At 43.4% G+C, this 24,377-nt stretch overlaps 1 protein-coding gene across 5 annotated transcripts in view; it reads right to left on the minus strand.

Annotated features, from left to right (window-relative positions):
• The window catches only part of GALNT13 (polypeptide N-acetylgalactosaminyltransferase 13), a 1,280,472-nt gene that overhangs the window by 653,647 nt on the left and 602,448 nt on the right, over nt 1-24,377 (minus strand). For all 5 annotated transcript variants that reach the window (XM_069616427.1, XM_069616426.1, XM_069616425.1 and 2 more), the window contains exon 6: nt 2,640-2,757. In XM_069616427.1, coding sequence (XP_069472528.1) covers nt 2,640-2,757 — 118 coding nt within the window. The remainder of the gene's footprint in view (nt 1-2,639; nt 2,758-24,377) is intronic.

Below are 24,377 nucleotides of genomic sequence, written 5' to 3' on the forward strand. Positions count from 1 at the left end.
TGTGAGAGACTTTTACATCACCATTTTCAACAACATCTCTATGAGGATGTATCATTATGAACACACACTGACCCTATGGGTACTTAAAAATAGTATTAACACACCATCTTTGTGGGGACATTCCATTTGCAATAATCATACACCTTCCCCATAGGGAAATTAACTTCACTATCATCATGCACAGTCCCAAAGTGTACCATAGCATCTTTATAAAGCCGATCCTCAAGAAGATGTGTTTTAAATCAGTGGAATCGCAAACCTCCTTTGTGAGGACTTCATTTTTTATCACATCATCTCTGTGGGGACAAAAACATAATTATCACACACCACCTCCGTGAGGACCTAAACATCTGTATAATAACACAACATTTTAATTGGGACTACAGCACAATACACCAGCTTTATGGGGACTTTAATATCCTGATTATCACAAGCCATCTATGTGGGGACTTCAACATTGGTATTACCATAAAACATGTCTGTTTATCATCATCATCACCATCATCATCACATACCATCGCCATCATTATTATCACAGACTATCCCTGTGAGGAAAATGTACATCACCATTATCACACACCATCTCTATGAGGACTTAGCATCTTCATGAACACACGGTACTTCAAAAACAAGTATCAACACACAATCGTTGTGGGGACATTCCATTTACAATAATCATGCACCCTCCTCGTAGGGAAATTAACAATCCTTGAGAAGCGATGTGTTTCAGTGGGCACGATGGTGACTGTTAAACAAAAAAAAAGGAATACAAATCCATGCTCCTTCCTTGACCACAGTGTGTGAGCCTGGGTCGGTTGCGTCATCTTTCTGTTCCCCAGTTCTCTATGCAGAAACATTTTGGAGTATTCACTTAAAGGCTCTTCATTCTGTCATTACCCCCTATTGGGTGCAATAACAGAATGAAGAGCCTTTATCTTATGGGGTATAAAATACCATCCTTGTCCATCCCTGTGATGCGGGCAGGTACTCATGTACAGAAGTAGAATTTTCTAATGTACAAAGAGTAATGTGAAAACTAAGTCCCCACAAGGATGGTAACACATGTTCAAGTCCCCGCAATGATGGTACCAAACGCGTGATTAAAAATAGGCATGTTTGCAAATTTGAAGCTGGATCCTGAATTATGATTTTTTTCTGAATATATTTCTGCTGTTAGCATGTTTTTAAAGCATTGGGAAAGGATCGTTCCCACAAGGCAGGTACCCACACATAGTCCCCAAAAGGTAGGTAACATGTGTATCTGTGTGTTTGCATGCATTTACTTATGTGTGTGCAATAAAGTGACTGTGTTCATCTCTGAGTGTGTGCACATGAATGTTTGTGATTTTGTGTGAGTGCCGGTGTGTGTGTGTGCATGAGGGTGCACGCGTGTGTGTCCATGTGTCAATGCATGTTCGGAATAGTATTCCTATTATATGTATATTCCCTGCTTTATCCTGCTTCCTGAAAGCATGCTGTGTGTCTGTAGGCGTGAGGTCATGAATGGAATGCCTGGAGTGTGACTGACTGAAATGCTGAGTGTATGAGATTCCACCCAGGGCAGTTGGTAATTATGTACCCTGGGTGGTAGGAGCCAGTGGGCTTCCCTGTGACTTATCTTCCTATCTCCTTGTGATGTAACCTGATTAAAGTAACCTGAAGATCTCAGCTGGCTACCTGAGTAACCTTTATAAGTACCCTGACTATTGGTCATAACAGTGCAGTGTGTATGCTTTACATGTTTTCAAGCTGCAGTGAGGAGATCCAGTGATTGAGGCAAGAGTCAGGGTGAGGTTGGTGAAAGGAGTGTCATTAGGAAACCAACTTTGAGTATGCTTGAATACAAATGTTTGCACAGCTAGCATTGACACATGTTCTTACTGTGGGATTATTGACATTGTGGGAAAGCCAAAATAAGGGCATTCCTACATTGAAATGCTTGCAAATCTTGGCACGGCCATCGTGGACATGTTTTCTTAAAGTGTTATTAGTGTCATTCTAGACAAACCCAACATGAGTGTATTCTTTTTACAGAAGTACTTGCATATGTTGTCGCAGCCAGCATGGGCATGCATTCTTACAGTCAAAATGCTGTCATTATTGGGAACAGACAGCATGAAAAAGTATTTTTACAGTGGCCGGATACAGGCATATATTGAGGGCACAACCATCATGAGAATGATTTCTTACACTGGCTGCATACCGACATATATTGTGGGGAAAAGTATCATAAGCAATGTGTTTGGAAATGCTCCTGTGTACTATTGGAAACCCTTACCTGTTGGAATTTCTCAGGTGTTAACCTACAAAAACACCTGTAAATTGTATGTTTTTTTACCCAAACCGTGAATTGTTTTGTAAAATAATTCTCCATGGGTGATCACAAAAGAAACCCCTTTCGGTCGGTTGGGGTTCCCTCACTACGCTTGGTCACTCACACACATTTTAGTGAAATATTTACACCCCTCCAAATAAAACATTCACCCACCAGCATTGGGCTCCTGAAAATCATACCCTCGCCTGAGAAATGGTCGAATGTTTTTTTGGTGTTGTGGAAAGGCCCCTTTGAATATGAAAACAGGAATAGTGATTACTGCCAAACATGCATCTGTAATCAAATTAAAATAAAAGGTGGTTACCCTAAATGACATTTCGAGATTCTCTCCACCCCAGATGTCCATGCCTGAATCGTAAGTTCCGATCTCTTCAAAGTATTTTCTGTGAATTGAAAATAATCCGCCAGCCATTGTGGGGGTCCTTGATGAAAAACATAAAATAAAAGTAAACAGATTATCTTGCAACAATGCACTCCATCACAAATTATTATTTGTAATGCATTAAAAACAGTAAAGGAGTGTTAATCAAGTATACATTATTATTTACATCCATAAATGCAATGCAACCTGTTACATGCCTCTCTTAATGTAGATGTATTTTCTAATTCTAGGAAATGGGATGTTAAAGAAAATATGTTGTATTTTTTATTATACAAGAATATTTCAAAACTCTGGCCCAATTTGTATCTATAGTTATACAATGAATTTAGATCCAACACAAAAAAATGTGATGCTTTCACACACCGAGTTGACCTAGAAAGTTATGATATTTGTTATGCTCAACAGCAGTTGAAAATTCCAGTATGCTATGTGAGAAACCAGAAGGTGTCTCACCCGCTAGTACCCGGGATCTGTCATCCACCTGGCCATCACACGGCCATCACTTTTGGATCCAGTTCCTTGGAGTGAACCAGTGCGGGAGGGGGATCACCTGGGTTAAGGGTCCTCGGGGAGTGGGAGTGAGACGCCTGATGGCGAGACGCGGTATCCCCTTCCCTGTAACACCTTTACCCCATCCTACCCAGTAGGGCACATGAGATCTTTACCCGCTCCCCTTTCCCATCACAAACACTTTCACATGGACAGCACACTCTGGGAGAAAACCGATCATTGTACCTGACATGTCCCACTACTATGATCAGGCAAGGTCAGGCAATTACTGGTAACCACTCACACCTGACTTCCATTAAACTCCCCACAAGGATAAAAGGCAGAGCATAAGAGTACACTCAGAGAGGCAAAGCACACAGAGGATTAGCATTTCCTGGATGGCAGCTGAATAAAGGGGAGAAAGACAGCAAACCTAGAAGGGTGCGCAAGGAGGGAGATACGGTTGACCTTTCCGGCAAGAAACTGTGACTTTTCTAAATCCTTCAGATTAAAAAGCATAAGGCCGGGATACCAGAATGAAGAATCCTGCATTGTGTGTAGTAGATACCCGAGGCCCTCCTGCATGGCTGATAGAGTCGAGTGAGCAGCACCCATCGTGGTATCGTCCTTGGCTCCAAGATTAAAGAAGCGCCAGAGAAATCAACACAGCCGGTGAGTTGGGGAGACCGATGCAAGACCGGTCTGTGTTGAAGTTGCACAATGTTGCAAGTGGCAACATTGTGTAACGAGCGCAAGAACGAAGATTGGTAGCGAGTGTGATGAAAGATGCAAGGAAAGCTTAATTGCTGATGGATGTTTGAACTTGAACGAAGAATGATACAATACCAGTAAAAGAGTGGTTCAAACCGCAAGTGTGCTGAATCGAAGGTCTCTGTGATGTTTCCCGCCAAGAAGTGGCAGAAGCAAAAGTAAAAAAACGAGAATGAAGTGAATCAAAGTGGTCCTGCGACAGTTTAAACAAAATCCATTGCACAATGGAAAGTCTTTAATTTTTGATACAAAGAGGTCTGAGCCCGAACGAGGGAGGCCAATTGTGAACATTGTGTTTAAGGGGTGTGAGCCTGAACGAGGGAGACCAATTGTGAACATTGTGTTTAAGGAGTCCGAACTCGAACAAGTAAAACCTATTGTGAACATTATGCTAAAATGGGGTCCGAACCTGAAGGTGGGAGATCCAGGGTGAACAGTGGACCCGAGAACTTGTGAATGTCAACATCCTGATAAGAAAATAACTTTGGTGCTTGTTCTGTTACGTCAGGCCCTCTATAATAGGAGACATTTATTTGGGAAGAGACTTTGGCACAGAAGGCCCTGATACCTATTGTAAGGAAGGTATGGCACCAACGTAAGACTGACACAAGTGACCACAGTTCAAGGGTGCAATAAACACCTATCTCAACCTAAATCTAAGATGTGAGCAAGCTATGACCATCAAAATAATAATAATGCAGTCCTAGTGGAGTCTCATCAAAGACTTATATTAAAAAACCTATTGCCAATCCTTACCTCTAAGTTACAAATAGAGTGGGCTAATGTTCATGAAAAAGAAAGAAGTGTTCACAAAATGATAAGTCAGGATGTTCAGGCTGTTTGCCTCCCTTTGCCATGTTTTCAGCACGGGTCTAAGCGGTTTACTCGAGCATAGCACACTACTGGGCTTCTTCGGCATGAGGACACAGCTCTATTACATGCATTAGGGCATTCTATGGCCAAGTTTTTTAAGTTATCAAAAGTCTCTTGATCCAGAGGGCCTAATGTATCAAACAAACAAAAAAGTTCCCTTCCAAGTATTGAAGTAGGGCGATTCGCTCTTCACCCTGGATCCCCCGCTGCCAGTCTCAGATCCCTTTTCTACCACAATCTTTAGTTTGAATCCCCCTATTCCATGCTCAGATCCTCTTCTTTAATGCTTATAAAATATCTTTTCTCGGGTGACTCACGGTTCACCCTGCATCCCCCACAGCTGGGCTCAGATCCCTTTTACACAATTGGTCTCCCTCAGCCGGTCTCCGACCAATTACAGGTAGTATTAGCAATCAAGCACTGTGTAATGTGCACTGAGTTTGGCTTGACCCGTTGCAGGACCACTTCAATTTCACAGTTGACAATTTTACACTCTCAGTTGGTTGCCTAACAGAGTCCTTCGAATGAGCACCCACGTGGTGCCAGAGCCACTCTGTATATGGCATCTACCGTGGTTTTAAAAGTTCAATCACTCCTTGGATATTCAATTGTATTTGCATCTCTCATCACATACGCCTTACGCTCTTTTATTTACAGATTTCTTCATACAGACTGGTCTTCTATCAGTCTCCCTGACTCACCGGATGTTCTGACTTTACTAGAGCCTCTTTATTGTATGAGTCAAGGACAGTACCACAGTGGCAATCGTTCCTCCCTGCCTCCGCTATCGATGCAGGAGAGCCCTGGTTACCTTCGACACACAATGCACCTTTCTGCAGCTTTAATTCCTGGTCTTATGTTTCTTATTCTCAAGGGCTCATGAAAGTAGTGGTTTTCTTCCTCTGAAAAGGCCAAGGGCAATTCCCTCCATGCAACCCCTTCTGTTCTTGCTGCCTTTCTCCTCGTGTTAAACTGCCTTCTCTTCTGTTTTGCCTTGCTCAGAGCGTGCTTTTGTGCTGCACCTTTTATCTGTGTGGGGAAGTGTGATGGAAGACAAGTGTGTGCAATTATCAGTAATTGCCTGACTCTACCTGACCCTTGTGTTGGGACATGTCAGGTATATGGCTCGGGTGTTAGTCAGTTTTCTCTCACAATGTGCTGTCCGTGAAACAGTGTTCATGTCGGGAAAGAGGGGGGGGGAGTTCCTATGTGTCCTACCTGGTAGGATGGGGAAAAGGTGTTACAGGGAAGGGGATACTGTGTCTCACCCTTCGGTGTCACACTTCCGCTCCCAAAGACCCCTCATCCAGTTGATCCTCCCGACTATTCCACCTCCAGGATCTGGATCTAATAGCGATGTCCGTGTCCTGGCAACCTGGATGACAGATCCCGGGGGACTCGCGAGTGAGACACCTTCAGGTTTCTCTCTACTATGCTTTGCACTATATCCTTGTGTCAGAGAAGCCAGAGTGTGCGAAGCTCGAGTGTGCCGCCTTGTCTCATGCAGAAAACGTGAGGAAGGCAAGCCAAATGCTCAACAATACTGACATATCATTTCTTGAACACTTTTCCTTTTTCATACATTTTTGACCCACACCATTTGTATTTAGATATTAGGACTGGCAATAGGTTTATTAGTATAGGCCCTTTTATTTTGACAAAGACTCCACTAGGACTGCGTTATTATTATTTGATGGTCGTAGCTTGCTCCCATCCTTAGATTTAGGTTTAGATAGGCAGTCAACCAACCAATTGAATTTCAATAAACATCCTTGAATGGTGATCACGTGTTTCTGTCTTCACTGTTTGATACCATGCCTTCCTTACAGCTATTTACAAATGATATCTATTGGTTTCAGCTGCAACATACAAGACCGTTGCTATTGGATTACATTTCACCAGAGGAGTAGATAATATAACTTTTACTAGTTAATTACAAATACCAAATGCAACAAACAGCCACCACCAGAGAAACAAACTGCGTTTACTGGCATTAGAAATCAGTACCCAAATGCACCTGAGATGGGCAGTTAGTTTTTCACATGATAATATAGCTAGGCTTGTGTTGATATCACTTCAGTTTTGCTGCTCTATCAGATAGCGCATTTTGCTTAAAACACACCTCTGCCTTCGTAGGCTCTCTTCTGTACCAGTTTCTGTTGAGGGTCAGAGTGTCCCTGCAGCTAGAAACTTCTTTCTTACTGTGCAATTCTGAATGTGCGTGTGTGTCCAGTCCTTGTACGGTCCAGTGCAAGCACTAGGGGTCAGGGGTTTGCAACCTTGGCTCTTCAGATATTTTGTACTACAACTCCCATCATCAATAGCCAGCATAGTAAATCTCTGATTGCTCATGCTAATCCTACTCCAAAACAACTGGAGAGCCAAACGTTGCAGGCCACTGTACCACATCATCTAGGAGTTGGTCTTGTGCCTATCAATCATTAGGGTGTCATTTCTTCAGGAGAACATGTTTCCATTTTCTGTGTGGAACTTCTAGGGTTTGCATTCAGTTGCCCTAATGGTGTCCTATGTTGTACTTCCAATACCCTCCAGGGCATGGCACAAACTTGTCAATGGCACTGTTGAGATCTGCCCTGCGAGTGTGTATCGTTACTTTGCAAGTGCTCTTGTCTTGTAGGATGTAATCTTCAGACTTCATTATTTATGCAGGCAACCTGGGAGTGACGGCCAGGTCACAGGGCCCAGAAAGGAGTCTGCAGTTTTCATTAACAAATCAATGAATAAATGTGACATAATTGTTGCATGCAGCCTTGGTTGTGCCAGTTCAGACCTGCGCAGGGGCACCCGGCCACTAACAGTTCCAAAGCAGAGGGTATTTTATTCATTGTTATGGAGTATCCACTCTCAGCCATCTGCTGCACCTGAGCAGAGTTCTCCTCTGCTGATAAAGTCCCATGCTTCATGTTCAGGCCTCATTGCACATTTTGGGACATGGTCTATGTGCAGAGTTAGAGCAGGATGTTCTGGGACTCACAGTACTTTATTAAGGCATTTGTACTGTTTGTGTGGTCCAGAGATGCATCCGTTGTCAAGAGGCAGTGGCAGCCGTCCCATATCTGTCACTTTGCATGTGCCGTTCCTCTCTGGTCTTTTTACAAGGCAGTGAGATGATTGGTTTGACCATGGATATCGGAAGTGCAGAGCTTCACTCAGGTCGGCTGTCCTACTGAAAGTGATGACTTCAGTATTCGATTGGTTAATAATAGTCATATATATAACTATGTCCTATGTAAGGTGCTTCAAATTTGAAAATCTGATATTAAGGTGACAAAAAGAATGATTGAGCAAAGGTTTGTTAGGTCACATGTGAAGATGCTTGGTTTAATGTGAGGTTTCTGCATAAGGAACATGTGGTTGGCAAGGGAGAGTCTTTCGTGGAGAGTGGACCTTTATGTGGTAGAAGGCTGGAGATTATGAGTGGACAGTATGTTGGCAAGATGATAGCTACGGAGCACAGATGCTGAACCTTGTCTGTTTAGTAGAGGAACATAGGAAGCCATGGTGATTGAGGACTGCCCCCACTTTAAATAGTAAAACCTGGGGCAGGTAGTGTGATGTAGGGGTAAGAATGTTACACAATTCAGTTACTTGTGTACATACATGTTATCAATAACAGTTAAGCATTCATTAATGAGGTACATTTAATTTAATTTAATTTGGCATTTATATAGCGCTACGAACCCTTAGGTATCTGAGCGCTGCTTATTATTACCCACGGTGTGTGGTGCTCATTTATCGACCTCGGAAGGATGAAACGCTGAGTTTGGCGCTGCCGGGATTCGAACCTGCGTTCGCAGGCTCTGCACTGATGTCAAAGCGAGCGCTCTACTCGCTGTGCCACTTGACCGGCTGCGCTTCCAGTGCAATATACAATGGCCGCATCTCTCAGAATACTGTATTAACATATGGTTTTGAAATGGATTACTGAAACCAAATGGCCCAACTATGGTTCATAACATCGATTGTCTTGCCAGGTATCTAAGAATTAGATCTTCACTTACAGTGTGCTGATTTGTCAGTGTTTGTTAGCAGGGTATTGGGCAGTGTATGTTGCAGGTCTTGGCTTGATGTCTGTGTTTTGGGAGGAATGTTAGCTCCAAAATGAGATTGACAGTGTCTGTAGCCAATATCCAGCCCCAGGACACAGACAATTTGCAATGATGAAACCTTTGTATTCATGGACAAGTTGCAATTGTATAGCTGCCCATTGAAGCCATGAGTGGACAGCAGTACCTAGTATTAGCTCCACATATCTGCCATCAGTTGCATGTAAACATGCAATTCATTTTTGATTAAGCTAGACCTTTACCAAATGCATAAAGTGCATATCAATGGATACGTGTACCAGAGGTGGTCATGATCCCTTCCAGGTGAGTGTAGCCCATATTACTATGTAATTATCAGTATTGGTTAAAAATAGGAAAGCAGAAAAGGGTATTTTCCAGGATGAAGCCTATAATTTAGGCGCTCTATGTGGTTAGGAAGCAGAAGCAGCTAATCAGCAAGGCAGCAGTTCCCATCCCTAATTCTAGGCTGCTAGGGGCCAGGAAATGTGTGGGTTGGGGATCAAGCTGAACAGTGATCGTTTCTATCAAAGGCCATGTTCTTGATCACCTGACAAAGGGTATGACACGGTCAGGCATATGGCACTGTCAAGGGGACATGGGGATTCCCTAAACCTTAGGCATGAGTCCTAAAAGAGTGTTTTCTAGTTTAAGTCAGGCCCCGGATGTAGGGTGAGGGAATTGGGAGAGTCCAAGCCATTTGTTTTTCTCTCCACTTTTGATTGACCCATAGCTGGCGTACAAACTATTCACCAATGTTTTTCTCTTATTTTCCAGAAACTGCAAAGCCCAGAGGTCTTTGTGCCAGTGGGTGAAATATGCAACCCACCTGTGGCTGAAATGGCGATGAACACTGAAGCAATATGCACTATAAACCAACAAACTGGATGCTCCAGACCTCCTGATGGAAGACTCTGAAAAAGACTATTTTGGTCATGGGCCACCATCCTGAAAGACTGCCAGACCCATGTTTGAGGAAGGTGCATGGCTTAAGAGGCACTTGAAATCTGTGTTCCAGTATAACCCCTCCCCTGGGGCAGAGTAAGGCATAGATTGGCTTGGGGCACCAGAACCAGTGGGAGGGGAAGGAGGAGATTAAAATCAGGCCTGGAGAGCCAAAGCGTCTTTGTTGTGCAAGTGAGATTAAGGGAGGAGAAATCAGAACAAGATAACAGAAGAAGGAAAGATGGTGCAGCAGTGCATGGAGGAGGAGGAGATCATGAGCAAGCTCAGGTGTTGTGTTCTCAATGAGAAAGTGGTACTTAGGTGGGATAGCGCATGTTTGGTGAGTATGTAAGTGAGAGCATGAGGGAGTATGTGGAAGTGAGTGAATAAGGTGAAAGTGAAAGTAGGGTGACTATGGGAGAGGGATGTGTGGAGAAGAGTGTAGAAGTCAGTAGAGAGTATTAGAGAGGGGAGTGGAGAGGGTTCCATGTCATTTTGCGGACACCCGTTTTTACGACAGGTGTTTTGCCGATTTCCTTTTTTGGGGTCCCTCATTTTACTATTTTATTTTATTTCCCTTCCCACAAACCTTTATTTGCCCCCTCCAAAAAATAATTTCAATTCGTTTTTTCCTAAAAGCACCTTTCATAAAAATGGGTGTCGGGGAAAGGACGCCATACCGTGGAGAGCAGTACAGTGGGAACTGGGGAGTAGTAGAGAGGGGAGCGTAGAGTAGTAGTGAGCAAGGAAAAGTAGCAGTAGAGTGGGGTACAATGGAGGGACAGAGAGTGGGAGATAAATCAGAGAGTGGGAGTAGAAGGGAGGGAAATGAAGACAATGACCTCGGGGCATTGCTAGAAAATCCAGCTAGAAATTACCAGAGGGAGTAAGAGAGACAGGCGGCTACCCTCACTAGCCAGCCAGATTTTAGAAAGTAGCAGTTACTGATCTATAGAAACCATCTTGGCATTTAGGCTGCCTGGAATAGGGAGGGAAAACACCACGGGAGATGAGAGGGGGAGAGTGTTTATTGAGACCCTATTCAAACATATTAATAAAAATCTTTCAACCACCTTTGAGAGTGAGTGAGTTTTTGAGGTCATCTGTGAAAACAGCACCTTGACATGTTTGGTGGTATTTCCTGCAGCAATACCAGCAAATTGAATTATTGTTACTACCACTTGTAATCACTGTAAATCTTCTGGAATACAAGTCACAGATTGATGGTGTTAATCTCCATTCACAGAGTACATCAGACTTAGTTAAACATTTGGGTAATTATGGATTTCCATGAGCAGTAATTTGGCACACAGTAATTCCTCCATTTTCTTTTGGTGCCTTCGAGTAAAAACCTCTAACAGAGTGCTAGAATTTTTTTCCTTCACAACACATCGAAAGTATTACCGAAGTGGAGCTATACAAATGATAGTAATTATGTTACTGCAACTTTTGACCACAATTCCATACAATACTAAAGCTCAAATTCTATTCAGGATAACTTCTGGGGGTGCCTGGCTCACATCTATTCACATGTCACTGACGAAAGCATCACAAAGGCAATAGTGATTTCAATTCATATTTGCATTTATGTACTTAGTAAGACTGGAAGAGTGTTATCAATGATATATTTGAAAATAAATTGCTACCCCATGATAAAACTAAGTTCAAGCTATTTACTGGCCTACCACTACCTTGCCTTCACATGCTGGTGAAGTTTTATAATAACACAGTCTGACTTCAAAAATTAACCAATGAAACCTATGAATAGGAAGCTCAGTATGTTTGATAAAGGGCTCATAAAAGAAAATTGCTGGACTATATTAACAACATGTGAATAACCATCTCTTCAGCGAAAGTGGACCGAAGATGGGCGGAAAGTGTTCTGCAGTACACTGTGTTGCTATGGACAATTAAGCTACTACAGCTTTAACTTTTTTCCCCAGGAAGTCCTATGTGACATCTGTGAGCTTCAAAAGCTCAGTCCTTAGCAAAAGTGGGCAGAAAGTGTTCTGCGGTGCTTCGGAGGATGTGCACGAACTCCTGAGCTGATTGAACATCCAGCGCATTTCCATGAAGTCTCTACCACCTGCACCAGCCTTACGGAAAGCTCCTCCCTCGGCCCCATTGCTGACAGTATTGACTGCGTATTCGATTCTTCGCGATAATGCCATGTGAAATTCCTCCAATAAGAATGTGGATTCAAATGACAGTAACAGCAGGTATTTACCTGTGTACCAACACCCTGCTTTCCCTACAGCAACATTGACCACTGACTGCTTTTTGAAGACCTGCCAAAATATCCTGGCATCCGCAACCGCCAGTGCCCCAATTTAAACAATGTTTTTGTCAATTGCCCCTCCACTTTCAAATAAGCTTCACATCACTGCAATTGCAACATTGGCTGATTACACTTTACTGTTTAAATCCTCTACATGAAGACTGCTCCCCGTACTACTCCACTTCCATCTTGGATTTTAGACATCTACAGCTAATCAATGCCTCAGATTTACTGTTTAAAAAGACGCTGTTATCAAAAAACACCATATCTCTGGAAACTCAATCCCCTGATCCAACAACTCAATTACCTCCTCGTTGATGAGCAAGGGGAGTTACATTTACTGTTAGTAGGGCATAGGACATCAGACAGTATTTGTAAAACAACAAAGTTTGTATAACTCGCATTCAGGACTAACAATAGAATGAACCAGCCCAATCTGCCACCAGAGAACACATTTTAAATCCTGCTGCCTGCTCAGTCGCTCAATTAATATCATTTGCTGATTTTTCAGATTCTACCCTTATACAGATGCCACTTGGTCCAGAACCACTAGATAAACCCTCAAGGCTGCAGTCTCACTTACAAAAGCAGTCAAGAGTGATCACTGCATCTCAGGAGATAACTGGGGATCGGAAATCAGTGATGGCAAACATCAACGCTCTATCCACAGGAACTATGCAAGTACATGTTTCAACAAAAAATTCCACTCTTTATTCACAAACTGAGAACACATTGTCACCGCCCCAATCAGAAATACAAATGATTGAAACACATGAAAAACCAGAAACAGAACTAGACTCAACAAACCAATTGGCTAGCAGACAATGGCCCTCATTACGACCCTGGCAGATTTTTTCCGCCATCGGCGGACTTTTCCGCCATGGCGTAAAGTCCGTTTACGCCATGGCGGATGGCGGACTTACCGCCCCATTCCGAGGTCGGCGGGGCGGTAAGTCCCCATTGACCCATTTACCCTTCCCCATTCCCATTTCGGCCCCATAGGGCTCAATGGGAGTGGGGAAGGCGTGAATTACGCCACCGTACATTACGGTGGCGTAATTAACACCAAGGTCCCATAGCGCCATGGATTTTTACGCCCGCAAAAAGCGGGCGGAAAAGTGACCATGGCGCTATGGGAACTCGTAGTTGGAGGTAAGGGGTCGGCGCAGCTAACGCTGGCGCAAACCCCTTACCGCCAGGGTCGTAATGAGGGCCAATCACTTTATGATCAAGATGATGATCTCCGAATTGAACAGTCAAAAGACTGAGACTCCATCTGCTTTGCCAATCATGAACCAGAATCTACTTGTTGTCTTATGTGTCTTTATGTGACGCCCTGATGCCTGAGGGCGACCGGCATGATACAAATAAATAAAATAAATAAAATAAATAAATCCCTGATATTGCAACAAAACTCCCTGGATTCCTCTGATCTTTCAAGATCTTCGTCTGTCTCATTTCATAATCCTACTCTGAGACGTTCCTTTGGATTAACTAATCCTCTTCCTTCCTCTTTGGAATTAACACTTACAGCAATGAACACAGCTCTTAGCACACTTCTGGAACTTTATCATCTAACCAATAAGAGAATGTCATCTTAAGCAGACTTACTCTCAACACTGACTTCAAAAGAGACCATTATGGAAGAAGAACTTCCAAAGCTTGCCATGAAAACCCTTATCCCGGTAAACATTATTATGCAATCAACGGAAAACTTGTCAATATCACAAAGCAAAATGATAGAGGTAACTCCACCATCAACACTATTGGATAATGAGCAAGTTTCTTTACACTCTCTACATTCTCTTCAAGACGCTTTACAACCAAATTGTATCATTTGTGAAATAAATGAGACAGTCACCAACAAATTACAACTGAACTACCTATGGTCACTTCAGACATCGCTCATCTACTTTTTGACATCTTCCAAAAGAGGAAGTCAAATAGGGAACCCGCAAAAACAGTGAACAAGTTCAAAAAACAAAAGATCACTTTGTCAAACCTCCCAGACATGCTCATGAAAATATTTACGATCGCTGGGAACGGTACGAGCTACTCAAAATAAAGAACCTATGAAATGTAATCATTCAAGAGGAGGCAAGAAGAATCCTACACCTATTACTTTGGCCTTTCCCTCTAAAAATAAAGTGCTCAATGATTCCATGACCCAAGTATTGAACACATCAAATGCGATTTCAATAACTGACTTGGCAAACTTAACAAAAATGTGGTTAATGAAATAACATCAATCACATCACCAGACTTGCATGAAGCCATACCTTCAACATCACATTATCCAGCTACTCTGGACATTCCATTTATGACACTGGAAGAAAGAAGCAAAAACAAAGAGGTGATGGCTGGAAGGTTCAGAATGAATCTTAACCTCTGGCATCGCTATGGGCAACCCTCCAGACCATCGTTTTTCGCCTGCCAAGCCATTACAGAAGGGGAAAGACCATATGCAAATCAGGCTTGGTCCCACCCCAAAAGGGGCAGTCCAGCCCGAACTGCTAGGTCACATCCCTTCTGCACGAGACCACAAGCATCCCCAAACATGTTTTGGACTTGTTGGGCCTCATCAGTGAGGAGTAGCTTGGGTCTCTAGGCCCAGCATGCACGGGACCCACGTCTGGGCATACCCGTCCCACTCGGGTGACAAAGCAAAAACAAAGAGGTGATGGCTGGAAGGTTTAGACTGAATCTTGACCACTGGCATTGCTCAGGGCAACCCTCCAGACCATCGTTCTCCGCCTGCCAAGCCATTACAGAAGGGCAAAGACCATATGCAAATCAGGCTTGGTCCCACCCCAAAAGGGGCAGTCCAGCCCGAACTGCTAGGTCACATCCCTTCTGCACGAGACCACAAGCATCTCCAAACATGTTTCGGCCTTGTTGGGCCTCACCAGTGAGGAGTAGCTTGGGTCTCTAGGCCCAGCAGGCACAGGACCCACGTCTGGGCATACCTGTCACACTCGGGGTGACAAAGCAAAAACAAAGAGGTGATGGCTTAAAAAAAAAATCACTTTATCAAACCTCCCAGACATGCTCATGAAAATATTTACGATCGCTGGGAACTGTACGAGTTACTCAAAATAAAGAACCTACGAAATGTAAACATTCAAGATGAGGCAAGAAGAATCCTACACCTATTACTTTGGCCTTTTCCCCTAAAAATAAAGTGCTCAATGATTCCATGACCCAAGTATTAAACACATCAAATGTGATTTCAATTACTGACTTGGCAAACTTAACAAAAATGTGGTTACTGAAATAACATCAATCGCATCACCAAACTTGCATGAAGCCATACCTTCAACATTACATTATCCAGCTACTGTGGCCATTCCATTTATGACACTGGAAGAAAGAAGAACTGGTTTAGCAGAATCTTCCCAAAGAATGTTGCCCTGCTCACATGCTTGCTCAATGAACATGAGACCCGTTGGGAGAGGGAATCTAAATACTCAGAATATTCCCCACTCATTACCACCCTCAAATACAAATTATGAAACGATAACATCCTGGAACATAATTATACACATGATTCCGTATTGAGGGTGGTAAAGAAATGTGGTACAAAAGATATATCTTCAGTGAAATATTTTAACTACCTATTATTAGGATGTCTAGATAGAAATCAACAACATGAATTCCTAAATGGACCTAGTGTCTTGAGACTATTCCACTCAATTCTTCTGAGTCTAGACTCGATCATATCTACTGACATCCAACAGATGGAATTCGTAACTAATAATGAAACAGACAGTCTTTCTACATATTCCTTCTAATGTGGTAAAACAAGTATTTATGGGCATGAGCACATATTTTCGCTCCCTGGGTTATGTCGTTTTAGAAGTTACAGATTGGGAAATGCAGCAGGTCAAATGCTCCCCTAGGCCACATTTAACAGAGAGCACTGATTGGGAAACACAGCAGACAGAGAACTCTCAAGTAATGCGTACATTGAACCTTGGCTGTCTCGCAGATTATGCCCCACTAAGTACAACCTGCTCCCGGAACAATCATCAAACTCTGAGTCATGTTGAGTTTCTGCGATCAGAAGAGAAACATAAGGAAGTTCAAGACTGGACTAGACCTGGCTAGTAGGTGCCTCAGTAGTACCCACAGATATTAATTAGCCAACAAGTGAAAGCAAATCCTCATACATACAATTGGGAAGCTGGAATACAAGAGGACCCAAACATCTCTTACAGAAATCGGATAATCCTCTGAATTCTTTAGATCTTTTCTGTCTTCAGGAAACATGGCTAGTAGTGCCTCCCATTTTTGATGGCCATAAATGTTATCATATTATGGCCTCTGAAGGCATGAGAGGACGACCGAAGGCCGGGTTGCTAACGGCATGCAAAAACAGACAAGGTTTAGAACTATTTCCATGAAAATCTCCAAATGGCCTTTCACAATTATCATAACTAATCTGGCCCATGCACAAACATAATTCACAAGGAGTACTGGGTCTCATAAATCTGTACTGCAACCCAATGAGAATAAGCAGTACCATCTTTCTGACGGGTGTTGCTTCCCTCCTCGACACGTGCTCTCGAGCCTGAGTTGCTAGGCATAATCATCATGGGAGATTTGAACATTCCATGTCAAGACCCCCCAGATGATAACTCAATCTCGGGGAAAAGTACCTGGTTAGAGTTGATGAACTCTAGATGACTCCTGGTAGTCAATGGTACTCTCCCAGGAGACACCCCAGCGGCCCGTACATGGTCTAGAGGTTCACAACAAGCCACTCTTGACTATCTCTATGTGCGTTTGTTTATTTATTTGTATTGTGCACCAGACCCGAAGGTATAAGGGCGCAGAGGTTACAAGGAAGTTCACAGCTTAGCTTGCAGGAATAAGATTCACAAGGCAGAAAGTAAACAGGTGAGGCAAAGGTAGCAATTAGATGTCAACAGAAACAAGGTTGGAGCATACATGAAAACGCTAAGTCTAAGACCTAGAAACATCAATTGGAAGTCTATGTACAGTGTGGTGGCAGACTTAGTGGTCAGTTGTCTTAAGCCAGTTAATGCAACTATGTCTAAATTTCTGGTATGATTGATCAGCTCGGATTGAGGGCGGAAGGGAGTTCCAAAGTAGGGCCGCTTTGACAGGAAAGCTGCTGCCCCCAACCTTTGCTAGTTTAAACCTGGGGATGGTGAGGCAGTTGCTGTTGATTAGTGTAGAACGTCTAGAAGAGGTCCTTCAGTGGAACAGAGATAGCTAGGAGCGGCACTATTCAATGATTTGTAGGTAAGTGAGGTGGTTTTTAGCTGGATTATGTCTTTAGCGGAAAGCCAATTATGTTGTTGCCTGATCTCGAATATATGTTCTCTCCTGGCTATGCCGATGGCCGCTCTAAGGGTGTTAATTTGCAGAGTTTGGATTCCCCTAATGATATATTTGTTGGAGCCAATATAGAGGGCACTACAATAGTCCAGCCTGGACAGGATGAGGTCTCTGGCCAGGATGATGCAACTGTTATTAGAGAGGAATAGTTTGCCGGTTCTGATAAGTTTACAAGTGTAAGCGGTGGCAGAGGCCATGGCCTTAACTTGTTTAGTGAAGGTAAGAGTAGAGTCAAGGTAAAAGCCAAGGGTCTTTACCGCAGTGGCAACTTTGATGAGGTTGCCGTCGATTAAGAAAGCGGTATATTCATGACCTAGTTTTTTAAGGTTGGTGGGGGTACCCAAGACGATGAGCTCTGTTTTGTCATCATTCAGGCATAGACCGTGTGTTGCCATCCATGCCTGGATGATGAGGTAAACTCTATTCACCAAGGCCAAATCCTTGCCATAATCCCCAGAAAGTGGGAAGAGAATCTGACTATCATCTGCATAATTAGTTTAGGTGATACCAAGATGGTCCAGATCATTGAAAAGGGGGCTTAGTGAACATATTATACAGGGTTGGAGAGACACTTGAGCCCTGGGGCACTCCGCATGTAATCGGAATATGGTCTGCAGCTGCTGCCGGGGAGAAGACCCTCATGGTCCTGTCACTTAAAAATGACTCGATCCAGACTATGGCCTCCTTAGAGAAGTGTACTGCCCAGTCTAGATGGCTAGATAAGACCTTATGATCCACAAGATCAAATGCAGCTGAGAGGTCAAGGAGGAGGAGGAGTGCTGATTTCCCTTTGTCCCTTAGCACATCTACTTGGGCCTTCAGGTCGATGAGGGCGGTTTCTGTTCCGTGTTGGGGACGGAAACCTGATTGACAAGCTCCTAAAAGGTGGTGTAGTTCCAGGAATTTCTGGATTTGTAGGTATGCGACCTTATCCAGGATTTTTAGCAAAAAAGGTACTGTCATGATAGGCCGGTAATTGGTTGGTATCAATGGGTCTAGGTTTGTTTTTTTTTGCAATGGGAGCACCCACGATTCTTTGAGGTTGCTGGGAATAGTGCCAGTCATGAAAGAGGCATTGATCAGTTTAGATATAAAGGGGACAAAATCCCTAGCTGCATCCTTAATGACCTGGGCTGGACAAAGGTCACCCTGGCAGTTGGAGGGTTTGAGTGATAATATAACTTTTTCCACCTCAAGTATAGAGGGTTTAGAAAAATGTAAGCGAGTGGGTGGGCTGTCAGAGGTAGGAGAGGTATTATTGGGGGGAGTTAAGGTAGTTGAGGTAGTGAGGGATGCTTTTTTTAGGCAATTTCATTTTGGAGGGTGGTCACTTTATTTGATAGCGCTTGCTGAATGTTAGAACACCAGATTTTGTCTTTGTTACAAGTATCTGGCTTGGAGGTGGGGGTCTCTAATTCTTTTAGGATCATGAATAATTCCTTCATGCTGGAATTGGATTGGGAGATATGATTATTGTAGGATTCACGTTTAGCCAGGCAGATCTCTTTTTTGCATATAGATGAGATCTTGGTAAGTTTGATTCTGTTTTCTTCAGATGGGAGTATTTTCCAGGAGGCTTCACATCTTCTTTTTTTTTGTCGTAGGTCTTTTAAATGAGGGGTGAACAATTTGTTCAAATGAGCTTTTGGCTGGCTTTGTCTCAATTTAAGCAGGGCAATGTGTCCAGCGAAGTTGTCATGATTTTGTTATACTCATCAACAAGCAGACCGGGATCTGTGCTGTCTGGTAGGGAGTTGAGGGTGGGGAGAATAAGGGGAATAAGTCTATTTGCTGTAATATTCTTTTTGTTCCTAGTTAAGGTAGGTAGGGCAATGGGAGTGGGTATGGCGAGGGGTCTGGTGGTGATAAGTGTACATGACAGAAGGAAATGATCAGTCCATACTTGCGGGGAGATGGAAGTAATCTTGGTGTTACAATTGTAATATGCCACCCAATCAAGTATTCTCCCTTTATTGTGGGTAGGTGTGTTGGTTCTTTGGGTAAACCTAGTTCAGACAAGATGTTGGCAGTAGAAGTGGCATGTTTATCAAGAGGGTCATTGAAGCCCAAATTAAGGTCACCTAATAGGAGAACTTGTGACTTGTTTTTGAGATTGTTTGAGAGAATAGTAGAAATATCCTCCTCAAAGGTCCCAATGGGGCTCGGGGGTCTATAAATGAGGTGAATGGTAAGGGTCTGGGAATTAGCCAAGGGTAGTTGTATTGCTCGCCAATAGTGCACGGACAGTAATTTATCACCAGTACAGCCGCAGAGCCAATACTTTGAACGCAGGTAGACAACGCAATGACTTACAACCACACGCACACTTAGAGAGTAAGTAGCACTTATACGGCTATTTATTCATAGTTAGGCATATATACAATACAAGCATAGATCAGATAAATCATAGGAAAGACAGTAAATTAGCAAGAATACATCACCATGGGCGTAACTTGACGAAACCTCATCTCGCCAGAAGCGGCTGAAAGACCCTGATAACAGCCAGGCCGAGAGCACAACAGCCCACAGGTGTATCGGACCAGGGCGTCCCCCCTCCGACTGAGGTCTTTGTGCTTATCCCGTCTGACCGTTGAGGGTTTCCGCATATATGCCCTCCTCAACAAGGGGTGGCAACTTCTCGAACCTTCTGGCAATGCGCTTGCGCATTGAGGGGTGACCGTTGGTTGCCAGCTGGGTCAACAGACAGTAACCTCAAGGAGCAAACCGCTTCCCTCTCCTAAACGCCCCGGAAAACAATTCCATAACTCATCTCAAAACCTTGGCGCAAGCATAGCAAACCAAAACAAACCTCGTTATCAGGTACCAGCCGGCACCTGCGGATCTTAGCTTTCCCAGCGCCGTGTCCTTGGCTGAGAAGGCCTGCATTCCAAACCCATCAGCGAATAACGTTGAAAACATGTTTCGCAAAGCAAGTGTAGCTTTCCACTGAGGCATGGATAAATATCCATTATGTCTCTGAGTGCCCCCAGAATGCATGCGCACCAGCGTCATGTTTTAATTCGAACACCACAGTAGTTTAGCTGTGAGAAATTCACAAGATTGGATATCGTGGGAAGGGGCTAATCTCAAGGATAGGCTAGCTTTGAAGATGATTGCAGTGCCTTCACCTCATGCCTCATGTCTATCCTGTCAAAAGATCAAGCAACCTTCAGGGACTGCTAGCATGAGCATAGGGCCTGCTGCAGCGTGCAGCCATGTCTCCGTGATGGCAAGAAGGTCAAGATTTTCTGCCAGAATCTGATCAGCAATCTCTGTGGCATGTGCAACCAGAGATCTGGTGTTTATTAGTGCCCCTTTGAGCGGAGGGATAGGGTGATTCGATGCAGATGTGGGAGGGATTTTGGTAATTGTACTCTTGGATTGTTTAGTAGTCCTATCTTTGGGAGTGGTAGGACTGGGAGCCCAGTTGTTGGAGGGTTTGAGGGATTATTCAGACTCAGGGGGTCAAGGTTGTGAGCGCTGGAGGGTCTAGCAGTGCACATTAATATATTTAGTATAAGTAGTATGCCTGAGGCGCATAAGTTGAGGATGGAGGTAAGCATAATGGAATGAGAATCTCAGTAACATAACATGTGGTACACAGAGAATGAGGAGGTACTCAAGTAACAACGGCGAGTTAGGTACAGCCAGGAGCGATATGCTACTAATATGCCAGAAAATGCCAAACCGGTACTCGAGTAGAATCAATGGGTGTAAGTGCCATGTGGAAACAGCGTTGGGCTGCTAATATGCAGGGCTATGCAATGTAGAGTACAATATGTCAACATGTCTAAGTGCATTCGATACAGAAAGGGGCAGCTAAAATACAGGGATGTGCGGTGTAAGATACAATACAGTATAGTATATCAGTAAGTCTAAGTAAGTACATTCGATGCAGCACTGGGCAACTGAAATACAGGTTTATACAAAATAGGATACAGTACAGTATGTCAGCAAAGTCTAGGTACATTCGGTGCTGCACTGGGCGGTTAAAATACAGGATTATACAATATAGTATACAGAGCATCTGTAACTATGCGAGATTAAAAGTGGCACTTTACTGCTAAAATAGGCAGAACTATGCAGTGCAAAAGAACCCAGGGTGATAGAGTAACATCAGCGAAGGTAGGTATAAGTACTGAGGCGCTAGATGCTAGAATACAACGCTGTGTGGTCCAGAGATCAATGGGGGGCATTACAGTGGCACGAATATCTTATGAGGAAACTGGGGGCGCTGGGCTATTAGCGTTCCAGTCTCCGCGGTATGCAAGTCATTTGACGGCAATAGTATCGTAGCAACAACTTTAGTTCTTTCAAAGGCGAGTTAGGCAGTTGGTCTACGAAGCTATACAACTCAAAGACGAGTGCTCCCGTTCCGGCATCACAGGAGGTACACTGACACCAGTACATAAGCGGATAACATGGGGAAGTTTCCAAAGCGATTGTTCCATAAAAAGTTGTATGCAAGCATATAATATGCAGGGAATGTAACTGGGCAAGGGACGTTACTGCACATGCCACTCAGGGAGAAGATGAACTACGCATATGAGAGCAGCCAATGTGCGAGTCGTGAAAGCATAAAGCAATGATAGGGGATTGGATGGGGGTACAAAGATACCTGCATGATGCTGAGTGTTTCTAGCAGCCTTGAATAGATGTGGGTAGCCTCTTTGCACCCTGTGGCGAACAGGGGCAAACAGGGCCTTATTCAGGCCTTCGTCGGGGTGGTTTCATATGACTGCTGGTGGATTCAAAGGCGTTGCTTGGCTTTGAAGTGACACTCAGCCTCAATCTGGTGCCGCAATGCGCCTGGCATTTTGTTTTCACGAAATATAAGAAAACAAAGCAGTTCACGATCGCGTAGGGTGTCAGGATGAATAAATGCAGCAGGACACCTTAGGAAGTACGCCAGGTGTGCGAATCAGCACACAAGAACTACGATCAAGGGGCCTCACCAGAAGGAGACAAAGTTGTCGTGCGAGGGTCCACGTTCATGTTGCTGCAATTGGACGATGGGCTAGAGGGGGCACCTGCCCTCTCCGCATTGTAGGGGTAACTGCTACAGATGGGGCAAACAGGGCCTTATTCAGGCCTTTGTTGGGCCGGCTTCTTCCACCTACCAGCGGATGTTGGAAAATAAATTCAAAGGTGTTGCTTGGCAGCGAAGCGACACTCAGCCTCAATCTGGTGCTGCAATTCTATGTATCCAGAGAAATATACTGGTGGATCAAAGACGTAGTCGTTTCTCCCCAAGTAAATAGCGATCATCATTTGCTTACTGCGGACTGGTCACTACCGATAAATTGGCAAAGTACTGACCATTACAGTGCGCCGGTAGAAGTGTCTGCATGAGGTAACCGTCTTGTTTGTACTAACTCCTCATTACATCTGGTGGATGAACATCTAAAAGAACATCCACATGACATAAAAACATATCCCGTGACATTACAACAACTCATAGCCCGACAGTCTGTTCACGGGCCTCCTTCTGAGTAACAAATATAATTTTGACAAAGAAATACAGTAAAAAAAGAGAAAGAAGGAGAGAAATTAGAATAAAACAATCTCAAGGAGTAGAAGGCTTATATGAAATTAGGTGACTTAAACAGAAACTGAAGAATTGGTTAAAGAGCCATAAAACAACTGTTACAAAGACAGGCGGAACAAATGTTGACTGCACTGATATTTAAAAGCAGTGCAGCCAGATGGTCCCTCCTAAAGAAGGCAATTAGCTCATGTCAAATAGGCTCTCAAGCAAACACTATACCTAAAGATAGTTGAGTTTCTCATTTTTAAACCTTGTTCCTGACTTCCACTGTTAATCAAAAAGCTCATAATCTTCCACCAAGTACTTCTTGGACAATAAACTTTGACTCCAAAACACTGAAAATAATCATACAAAGGTTATCTAACACAAGTGCTGCCGGACCCGACGGCATTTCTAACAAAATGCTAAAGAGTCATGTCAACGAATGGGTAAAGATAATGACCACATTATTTAACCATATCTTAAGAACTCAACAAATTCCAGAGTCATGGACAAAATCGAAAATTATACCATCTTTAAGAAAGGAGACCGACAGGACCCTGCAAATTACCGCCCCGTAGCTCTGCTTGATGTCATTGGAAAAAAATCTGCAAGATTAGTCCTAAAAGAGCTTTTAAAATGGATAAAGGTGAAAGCTATACATGATGTTTTTCAATTGAGATTCAGAGCAGACCTGGGAACCATGCTTAATTTAGTGGCCTGAACTACAATTAAAGAAACTGCATTATCCACTGCCCAACTGATCTCTCTTGCCTTCATTGACTTCATATTAGCATTTGACGCAGTTGATCGTACTAAGCTTTGGGCAAACATAGAAGAGTGGGGCTGTCCGATTCATCTATTAGAGATCATAAAGGACATGTACTCAGGAACAACAATTTAGATACATTTGAATCAACAAGGACTCCTAACGAATCAGATCAAAATGATCAGAGGACTGAAACAAGGATGTGTCCTGCCTCAATTCTATTTAATCTGTTTATAAGAGATCTTGGTCCCCATCTAATGAAAGTTCAAGCTTTTCCTACACAATTTGCACATCTTCCTGTACATGGTTATTATATGCGGACAATCTTGTCCTTATAGACCAAAGACCCATTGGGTTACAGAGAACTCTGGATGCATTACATGGCTATTGTCAGAAAAACAAGCTAACAATTGACATTAAGAAATCAAACATCATGATCTTCACTCCAGGAAAATGAAAGAAACTAACCAGATCGGTATGGAAAATTCATAATGAGTCTGTGATTGTTGCATCCGAGTATAGATACCTGGGATTTCTCCTAAATGCAACTCGAATCAAT

The sequence above is a fragment of the Ambystoma mexicanum genome, chromosome 9, assembly GCF_040938575.1.
Source record: "Ambystoma mexicanum isolate Mex_15411 chromosome 9, UKY_AmexF1_1, whole genome shotgun sequence".
NCBI classification, from domain to species: Eukaryota; Metazoa; Chordata; class Amphibia; order Caudata; family Ambystomatidae; genus Ambystoma; species Ambystoma mexicanum.